The sequence below is a fragment of the Thamnophis sirtalis genome, unplaced genomic scaffold (genome assembly GCF_051295495.1).
Source record: "Thamnophis sirtalis isolate CommonGarterSnake01/CBP01778 unplaced genomic scaffold, rThaSir2_p1.2 scaffold_3, whole genome shotgun sequence".
Lineage (NCBI taxonomy): Eukaryota > Metazoa > Chordata > Lepidosauria > Squamata > Natricidae > Thamnophis > Thamnophis sirtalis.
In genome coordinates this window covers 158915967-158926570 of record NW_028261383.1, presented here as the reverse complement: position 1 = coordinate 158926570, position 10604 = coordinate 158915967, and the positions used below count along the sequence as shown (strand labels likewise).

Genomic DNA, 10604 nt, shown 5'->3' with positions numbered 1-10604 from the left:
GTCTGTTTAAACTAGTTTCAGATTTAACGCTTCTGAACCCTGCTATTTGTCAGGGCTAGCCGATTTGTCTCTGCTGATGTCCCCTTTAAATCATGCTATCTGCCATTTTCCTATTATATAGAATTCAACTTCCGGGCATGGCGACATGCTCAACTTTGTCTGTAGTGTCCCCTTTGTCCCTAATCCATGACTATCTCTGAATGCCTGTAAATGGAGATGATGTTTAAGAGATGAAGGGTGTAGGATCCAGACACACAGGGGTGTGGTTAAAGAGGCAGCAGCTTGTAGCAGGGACATTATGGTAGCTGGAGCTGGCTGACTTGGAAATGGTTTTTACTTGACTGTTCCAGCATCCGACACGGACATGGACATAGACACACACACACACACACACACACACATCCACAGAGGCAGGGTGCCCAGTCTCCTCCCAGTCCTCCAGATGCCTCCAGCTTTGAAGCCGAGTGTGGTGGGAGAAGGTGAGCAGGATCCGTGGCATCATGAAGGCTCCACAGCAGACAGAGGGACGCACTGACCAGATGCTAGGAGCCATGGGGGATATCCTAACATCGCTGGCCCTACCCAGACAACCCTGGGTAAGATTTGAGGGAATTAGGCAGTGGGAGGAGGAAAACTTTTGCAAGAAAAGAGACAGCCTCTTGCATGTAAAATTTAAGCACAGTGGGGATAATTGGGAGTGACTGTTGGTTTATGAGCAACACTTTTGGGTCAGTTTTGTATTGCCTGCTTGGAGAGAATGCATTGTCCAAGGAAGTGGATTTATTTTCGCTGAGGATGGCGGGGGGGGGGGGAGAGGATGTATCTGAGGTATTGATTATAGTACTGAGATGGAGGATGGATAATTCCCCAATAAGAAAGATAAGTATGTTCTGAACTCTTGCCATCTACAGTGGTCCCGGGGAGGTCAAGATGAACTCAGTATCTGTTTGTAAGTCCTTCTGAAGGACTTTGAACTGCCAACCAGTACATTTCCATGTTATTGTCTGACTGCTCTGGGTATTTGACCGAGTGCTAGCCATTATAGCCAGAGTTTCAGTTTTGTTAAACTAACGTGGGAGGTCTCTACCGACCCCTTGATCAGAAGTAGTAAATCATGCCAGATTAGGGTCATCCTTATCCTTCAGACTCATCCAGCCCTGAAGGTCGAAAGGTAAGATGAGTAAGATTCTCTTCTCCCCAATTGTGCAATTTTCTTCATTAAGTCTAAGCTGAGGTTTTTAAACTTGTTTTTGTTGGGGGGGGGGGTAGGGCAGTTTTCGCATCATCCCCAAACTCAGCTTCCAAGTTATTTTTATTGTTCCGAAAACTGGGATGTGGCGATGGACCCAGGAGGAATTTCTCTTCCAATCTTTTCATCAGGGTGAGTCTGTGCTTCTCCCCACCCACAAGGCTGATATCCCTAGTCCAGGACAGAAAAAAAAAACCCAGCTTGTGGGGGTTGCTGAGCAGTGCTAAAGGGCGTGGCGGGCACAGTTCTAATGGAAAAGTAAAGATTGGGGTTTTATCGTCTTTGGAATGCTCCCGTCTTAGCAGAACTACAGTAAATGTGCTGTCTTGGACAAGGCTGGTAAGACAGCATTATCTCTCGGGTTATTTGGTGGAAAGGTTTATTTTAAGGGTTTTAAAAAAAATTCTAGAGTTGTTTTTGCAGTGTTGCTGAAGCTATGCAGCCAAAGTTGTTCAAAAACTGCATGAGGATATTGTGGCATTCCTGTTTCTTAGAGCAGTGTTTCTCAACCTTGGCAACTTGAAGATGTCCGGACTTCAACTCCCAGAATTCCCCAGCCAGCATTCGCTGGCTGGGGAATTCTGGGAGTTGAAGTCCGGACATCTTCAAGTTGCCAAGGTTGAGAAACACTGTCTTAGAGGATAAGGGGTTTTCCCCCCAAACTTTTCCCCACCATAATTGGTAAACAAAAACAAGCATCTTGATTTCTAAATGCTTGTAATTCAAGCAAAATGCCTGCTCACTTTCAAAAGGGGCTGTCCCTTTCTGAAAGGCATCGGGGTAACATTAACAAACAGCCGAAAAGACAGGTAACTCTCCACAGGTTTGGTCAGTTGAAAGCCAAGGATAATCAGGCCAATTGGTCTTTCAGTTCCATGGTGTTTTAATGCTCCCCTCTCCCAACCTCAGGACTAACGAAAGAAGATTTCCCCCCTCTCATTCATAACCTTCGCCCAGCACAGAAAATTAGGGAGTGGGAAAAGGAGGGGCAGGAGCTCCATTTATCATCAATGGGTGACCTGCGATAGTTGCCAAATCAGATGTTTGTGAATCTTATCAATTGTATTCTCAGTATGTTAATAAAATACCACCACTTCAAGGTTCTTCCTAAGCTAACTTTGCCCTTTGAAAGTTTGTAAACATTACGATCGCACAGAAATCCATACTAATGTATTTTCCCAGGTGTAAGATCCGGAAAAGTAGAAAGCTCAAGTTTTATTGTTGTTTAAACTCCCCCACCCCTTAGCAAGGAACAAAATGCCATGACTACCTCTCTGAATGGATTTTCATGGAATAAATTTATGCTAGTAAGCCTGTAGCATTTTGTTGGCCAAAAAAGGAAAAAGAGAGCTAGTTTTTTGTTACATGGTCACCTGGCAGGATTTTTTTTTTTTACTTTGCTGCAAATAACTATGTCTATAGCTGTTTGCAAGCCTGATGTAAGCAGGTTGGTGTTTGCTTCTTAATTTGTGTACTGTAATCTCCTCCCCAGATTGGTCCATTTTGGTTGTATGACCTACATGTCATATTGAGCAGTGTGTGTGGTTCTCTAATGGCTTGATAGTTTTTGCACCGACTTGTTTGTGAGGGGTCCTTGATTTTCCCTGAACTTGTTTGTTTTCTTGCAGACATTTCATTACCCAAACTAGGTAATATCATCACGGTGGTGGGTTCCTACCGGTTCAGACCGGTTCGGCCAAACCGTGAGTGGTTTGGCGGTCTGGGTCACTGGAACTGGTAGTGACCCAGGCCTGCCACACCCCTGAACCGGTTCTCCGGGCAACGCCTTAGGCGCCTCCATATTTATTTATTTTTGCTTCTGCTCATGCGCAGAACAATTTGAATTGCACTGCACATGCACACTCAGCGCACATCAAGCGCAAGCGCACCGCGCCCCTACAAGCAAACCGGCAGTAATGCCTGCCAGAATCCACCCCTGCATCATCAGTGCTGGCGGGGAGTGTGGTGAAAATGACCAAGCTCAGAGATCACCAAGAATCCCTCATTTCAACTCTGAGCTACAAATATTTTCCTCTATCAAGACTTGTTCATGCATGGCAACCCAAGAGAGACTAGTTGCTGAATAGTTGGTTCTACAGCGGGGCATCATTCTTACAGTGCCCAACTTCTGTGCTTAATCATTTTAGATCTGGGCTTGGATCCCATGTTATAAGAAGAAGGATGACTATACAAAGAAGGCTGGAGCTTTGCTAATTTTAGGAGGTGTGGAGGGAACCAAGCAGATGCAGCTTGATGTATTGCGGCTGCAATATCTACTTCTAAGAGTGTTGAAGAAGAGTAACACAGTGGAAAAACTCACAAAATTGGAACATAATTTGTCAGGTCAGGCTAGCTGACATATAGTACTACTTTTATATCAGATGATGCAGCCATTATCTCAACTTCACTTATGGACTTATCTAATTGCAGTATCATGGCGGCTCTGTACTTACTAGCATCTGGTCATCCCAATTTCAATGAAGAAAGAGTATTGGATGTTGAGAAATAAGCTGAAGTCTTATGAAGTCTTAGCAGTAGATTCAGATGAAGTGTTTATTCTTTCTATGCAACTCCTGTATCCAATGCCATGTGACATGGTGGCCACTGGCTTCAACCTTTAAAGTTATTAATGATAGTAGTTAAATAGGACCTATTTATATGGAGCAGCATGTCATCCACTGCTTATATCTTTTTGTGTCTGTAGAGCAAAACAGAAACATTTACGTTCCGTTTACAGAATTCCCGGTGGTCTCTGTCAGATCAATGAATAAAACAGAATTTTAAGTTTAAGTAGTAGTAAGATGGGAAGAATACTCCCAGGAATCAGAATTTGCTCTTTTTCTACTTGTTCGATTTTTAGCATGCACATTGGCTTGTCTTTGTTTCCGCTCTTTTTAAATCTACTAGTAAAAATTACTGGGTTTTTTTTCCCTATGTCCCCAATATCCTCATTGTCTTCCTGCCTACTCAGTTCTTTGCTCTGTTCCCACTCCATCACCTCCAGGAAGAACATTATGTAGCAAAAAGATTTCAGGTCAGTGTTTACAAATTAGTCTATCATGCCAAGTCCATTTAATTCTGCGTTTTGTTTCCTACAGAATTTCCTAGTGATCAGACAGTTGCCTCTAGAAAGTGCAAAAGCTTGGGCTTGAAGAGGTCATCTTTCCATTTCAGTATTTTTTCCTAAAGAGATACACTTCTTCAGAACAAAGAGATTCCATTTTGTTGTGGATTTAATAGCCTCTCCTTTGAAGTATCCAACTCAGTGGGAAAGAAGATCCTCTTCCCCTTTATGTGAAAATTCTGTCGGGCTCTTTTAGAAATTGGGTTACCCATGTTTGTGGCCAGCCACTGTGTAATCCAGAACAACTCTCAGCACCACCTTGGGTAGGTTTTGTGACCTACTTGGATGATCAATCTCTGTACTATAGGAGACTGGTTTAAATGAGGGGGGAGAGGAAATAGGTGCATTCTCTTTTATTTCCCTCCCTGCCCTCCCGCACCTCAAAAATCCCTGTAAAGAAGCAGCCAATAACATTGGAAATATAGTAACTTGGTTTCCTTCAGTGTGGAGCAAAGGGAGAAACCATTCATGGCTTCCCCTTCTCTTGCATTAGAATAATAGTGGAGATCTGAAGTTTGGAAGCAGATACTGGGAAACACACAAGTATCCTTGTTCTTTTTGTCCCTTAGCAATCCTCTTCTGAACCATGGGAAGAGGGTGAACACTTCCAACTTTCACATGTGTAAAATAATTGGATTTCCACAGTGGGAAACCAATGATACGTAAACGGATGGGGTGTGGTGGGAGGAAAGAGAGGTGATGGGTGGCATGAAGTTCTGACTTGGAAACTTAACGCATCCCTTGGAGTCAGAAATGTCTGTCTCTGATTCAGACATTAGAATGGAAATTCTCCTACACTTGGAGACTTGGAAATTCTTGTTTCTTTATCTCTCATTCTTTTAAAAGTAACTTTCTGTTTTCTAGGTAGGCATTTGAGATGAATTGACACAGTTTTGAAGTTTGCCGCAACAGATAGAAAAGAAGTGAGGTTTCATTCTGCATTTTAGCTGTGACGTTGAAATATATCTTGCCTTCTGTGACTGCATATGAACTCTCCATGCCAGAATATACATATACAGATATTCAATACATACATTCTCAGCTTTTTTTATTTATTTGAGGGAAACAACCAATTAAAAAAATGGAATGAAAACTGCAAAATGTCTGTGAGATGTAGTTCCGGCATCCTTGATACTCACAAAAATGATCTGCAAACTACACTAATTGCATGTATCAAAAATATATCTATATTTCTTTTTTTTTTCTTTTCTTTTTATTTCCCTTTTTTTTTCCTTTTCTTATAATTTTAGTGTAAAATACAAATTGAATAGATTAATGCAGTGGTCTCCAACCTTGGCAACTTGAAGTCCACAGGTCTTAAAGTTGCCAAGGTTGGAGACCACTGCATTAATGAATAGTAGAAATACACCTAAGTGAGGAGTAGAGGGAAAGAAGAGGGAGGAGTCAAGAGGGAGTGAGAGGGGAATGTAAGGAGGGTGAGATGGAGGGAAGGGGAGAAAGGAATGTCTGAGGGGGAGGGGAAGTAGAAGAGGGGAATGCTGGAGGGGAGAAATGAAAGTTGGAGGGGGAGAAGAAAGGGTGTATGGAGGATTGAAGTGTTATGTTGGTTTTCCATGGTGGAATAGAAGATGAGTTGTGTTTATTGCTTTCTTAATTGCACAGTATATAAGTGATTGTATAAAAAGGAAAATGAAAATGAAATAAGACATACGCTATATATATATATATATATATATATATATATATATATATATGTGTGTGTGTGTGTGTGTGTGTGTGTGTGTGTGTGTGTGTGTGTGTGTGTATGTGTATGTGTGTATGTGTGTGTGTATCTATATCTATATCTATATCTATATCTATATCTATATCTATATCTATATCTATATCTATATCTATCTATCTATCTATCTATCTATCTATCTATCTATCTATCTATCTATCTATCTATCTATCTATCTATATATATATATATATATATATATATATATATATATATATAATCTATATATCTATATATCTATATCTATATCTATATCTATATCTATATCTATATCTATATCTATATCTATATCTATATCTATATCTATATCTATCTATATCTATATCTATATCTATATCTATATCTATATCTATATCTATATCTATATCTATATCTATATCTATCTATCTATCTATCTATCTATCTATCTATCTATCTATCTATCTATCTATCTATCTATATATCTGTTATTGTACCAGCTTGTGATCTATTTCTGATACTGAGGCTCCTCATATCAAACAGGCTGTTTGAATTCTAACCTAAAACCTGAACATATTTTCTGCTTCATTACAGCTGTCAGACCTGTATTCACAAGAGCAGGGAGCTGAGATGCAACCCCTGGCTAACAACAAAAACAACAGGGGGCAGCCTGATATGGGATCCCAGCAAGAAGCAATAGCATCCTCAGAGATCCCTGTAGTCCAGGTCACAGAAGAAGGTGAGCTGCCTGATTTATTTTATTGTTAGGTTGCCTCTCCAGATCTAGTGCAATAAGGAAAGCAGCTTTATCATTGTTTTTAATCTTGTTATGCTCCAACATACCTGAATAATTGATTGACTGTCTATACTTTCTCTACTGCCATATTTCCCAGGCATGTAAGTTCCCTGAGTGTATTATTCATTTGCTGTGTAACTCCGAAACCCTAACAATTAAGTAGCATACAATGTTGGAAACTAAAGAAATAACTAAGACTTCTCACTGATCTTGAGTACTTGGACAATGATTGAAATGCCTTAATAAATCTTGTCTTTTCTGACAGGCAGTATTTCTACGAAATCTTTCTGTACCACTAGTTTTTAATCTTTTGTGTGTATTCAAGTTTTGACTTATACACCATTCAAATGGTTTACTTATGAGAGGCATTATCAAACTGATCTTACCACCATGAAGTCTTCCTTTCGTATGCTCACTGGTATTGCACAATCTTAATTTGGGTTTGCAGCTCACCATGAGGTAGTCTGCTTTAAGAATATTTTTGAATAAGCCATAATTGGTTGGATTAATGCATCATGCTAAGTCAAAACCCAGAAGTACACTGCAATGGCTAAACCAGCATGAAAAATAATGTTGAAGTTTGTTGTGTGAATCCTCTTGATTTAAACAATAAACCATAGTAGAGCAGACATGGATCAATGTGATATTTGAATCCAGTCTAACACAAAGCTTAAACCAATCAATGACTGAATAAAGTATGAGCCCAACCTTAGCCATTCTGTACATTTTTTTCCTAGTTATGGTCTATTATTTCTTCGTATTTAAAAAGATCTACTCTTTGTGCTACAGGAAACAGTATGATAAAACCAAATTAAATAACTAGCATGGTCACTGAGCAATAAACCTTCTTCTTTATTAGTTCTAGAAAACAGGTTGGGAAAGATTCTTGTGTTGGATTGCTTGGTCTATTTTAGATGTCTGCTCAGATCTAGCTACATTAAAGACATACTGTGCTTAAGAGGCCATCCCAAGAGAGGGAAGATAGCAAGAGTGAAGACAAAGATGGTTCTGTCAACAGCTGGAGCCTGCCAGCTGCTAGTATTGTAGTGATCAGCAAATCTCTTGTGATATGAATTATTTTAAATTAACATATGGGAGAAGAGGGTGCCCTAGTATCCATGGTTCCATGTTGCTATTGCTGCTCTGCTTTAACAGAGAACCAATTATTTATATGACTTGCAAATGTGTTTTTTTGCATTCTTAAAAAAATGTCATATTTATCTGACAAATTTTCTAGAAATCTGTCTGTTATATGAGTACAAAGCAACGAAGGAAATCTGATCTGTGTGACTGTCATTTTGGGAAATAAAACTGTCATATACCTAATCAGTGACAGGAAATCTGAAGTGCAAATCCTGGAATCAGACAGATGCATGTATTGAATACCTAATTTTCCAATTTTTCAAATATAGTTCCTTACCCCAAGGCATTTTCTTTAGGATGATTTTTGAATGCAAGCTTTTGCCAGTATCCGATTCTAGATTCAATTCCTAACAACTTTAGGTTAAGCTGAGGAGAGCCCATGCCTGAAATACTGTAACAGATCTGTTGACTGTTACTATGGAATTGCCTTCTCCTGTGTAATATTTGCTAAATATGTTAATTGCAACTCCCATAATCCTCAACAACTTCTTGGGAATTAAGGGATTGTGAACTAACAACTGGTGAGATCAGATAGGAGGCAGTGCTCAATTTGGTTTAACTCATCAAAAGGGTGCCAGAGTCACACTTGACATAATTGTTCCCAAATAGGTAAAAATCAAGATTAAGAACAAGGGTGAATCAGGTAAGAGAACACTTTATTTGATTTAATATAAATGAATATTTAATTAAATTGAATGGAACACAGTTAACATTACTATGAGTTGTATATTGAATACAAGATTAAAATCGAATGGCAAAAGGTATGAGGAATTTCCCCAAGCTTTTGGGCCCACGTGCAATCTAAAGTCCCCAGGCTGTGTACCTCTGATCTTAAAATATAAGTTTTCTCAAACCTTGATCTGGAGAGACATCTATCTCTGTTTATCTATTATCCATCCATCGTACATCTATTCCTGAAAGTGTATAGGCACACAGAACAAAGTTGAAAAAGAGAGACATCAAGCCCTTGCTTCTGTGTTTATATTTGACCAAAGGAAGACCAAGGGAAGACATGGAAAGGAGATGACAACCAAATGACATATGCTTCTAGATTAGGCTTTCAGTATACAATTTCCCTGCCTTATTTAAGATATTTATTCATTTTTTTCCCTTTTCTTAGGTTTTTTTTTCTTACACCCAAAAGATCCATTAGGGAAGAAAAGATAATGTCATTTGGTCATTAGCACCAGAAGCTACATTGTAATGCTATCTGGAAGCAATAACACTATAGAATATTTTTGTTTTTCTTGTCTATAATGTAATTGTGAAGAAAATAAATCAAATATTAGGAAATAAGACCATTCAAGGGCAGCTAACAGTCAAGGATGCAGCCTCAGAATATAGAAGCTAGTATCGGGTTCTGTGGGTTTAAGGTGTGGTGGGGTGGAGACAAGAAAGTAAGAGCATTAGAATGAATGACAGCTGGCAGAAGTTGTTTTAAATGAATGCAGGGAAAAGAGGGAGGCAAAATAGAGGTCAGAAAAGAGTAAGCTGTTCGTGGCAATAAGTAAAATAAATGAGGAATTCAAAACAGAGGTAAGAAGATTGAAGGAAGGAGCAGAAAGGATGAGCCTCTGCTGATTAGTTCCCAAGATAATTAATAGATTACAGCAACGCTTCTACAAGCCACAGGCAGGGTAGTTAGGCATGTTTCTTTCAGAACCTGATGACATCTCTGCATTGATGGGCTCTTGAATGGAGACAACACTCCTTGCCAGTTCCATCTGCTTGCCAATGCCCCTGCTTTTCTTGGTTGACCAACAGGCTCTTCAAATGAGTAGTGAGACATTTCTTGTAATCTAGTACTGCCAAAGCCAGTTATATTCTTACAGAACTGGATCTGGAATTGACACTAGTGATCTGCCACTCTGTTTAGCCATATCTCAAGGAAAATGCTTGATTCTGCTGCATTGAGGACTTGACTAGAAGCCCAGTAGCTGGCTAGTCACTCCAAGTGGCTAGACAATTAACCGGAAGCTTAACCGTGACCTAGGAGGAGAGGTTTCTCCAACTGTGAGCTTTCTAATGAACTCATTATCTCCAATCTCTCAGGAGAGCAATTGTGAAGTGGAAGAGCTACCAATTTAAAGATGCAACAGCCACCTTTATTCCCGTGAGTGATTACTGTATGAATATAGAAGTAGTAAGAAAAATGTGCAAGACAGTTAAATAATGGATAACATAAGAAATATATATTCAGATAATTGATTTGTAATTCCTCATCTACCTTCGGTCTTTGCTCTTGCCAGCACAACCAATGTTCTGCAGACATACTGAGACGATTTGCTTTTCTTCCCACCATATAAGAAAGTCTTATCAGTGAAAATTGAAGGGAAAAATACTGCATACTCTTTCCCAAATCCATTTACACTCTACAGTTATCCTGCTGTAGCTTCTGCTTCTCTTGTGCTTTTTGTTACTCTTTCTTTGCCCTCCTTTGTTTCCTTGGCCTGTTCTACAGTTTCACTATACAAATGGACAAATGTCATCCTCTTCCAACAGCATCCTGGTTATAGGATACCAGGCCTTGCCCTCACCTCCATCTGCCCTAATATTTGAGTAATATCTGCACAACTATTTTTTAAGCATTCTT

General features: G+C 39.4%; 1 protein-coding gene across 3 annotated transcripts in view; it reads left to right on the top strand.

Moving 5' to 3' along the window:
• The first annotated feature begins 460 nt into the window (after positions 1 to 460).
• Positions 461 to 10604, top strand: part of ARHGEF25 (Rho guanine nucleotide exchange factor 25) — an 81562-nt gene continuing 71418 nt past the window's right edge. For all 3 annotated transcript variants that reach the window (XM_087710584.1, XM_087710582.1, XM_087710583.1), the window contains exons 1-2: positions 461 to 596; positions 6667 to 6811. In XM_087710584.1, the coding sequence (XP_087566710.1) occupies positions 501 to 596; positions 6667 to 6811 (241 nt within the window). In that variant the 5' untranslated portion in view covers positions 461 to 500. The remainder of the gene's footprint in view (positions 597 to 6666; positions 6812 to 10604) is intronic.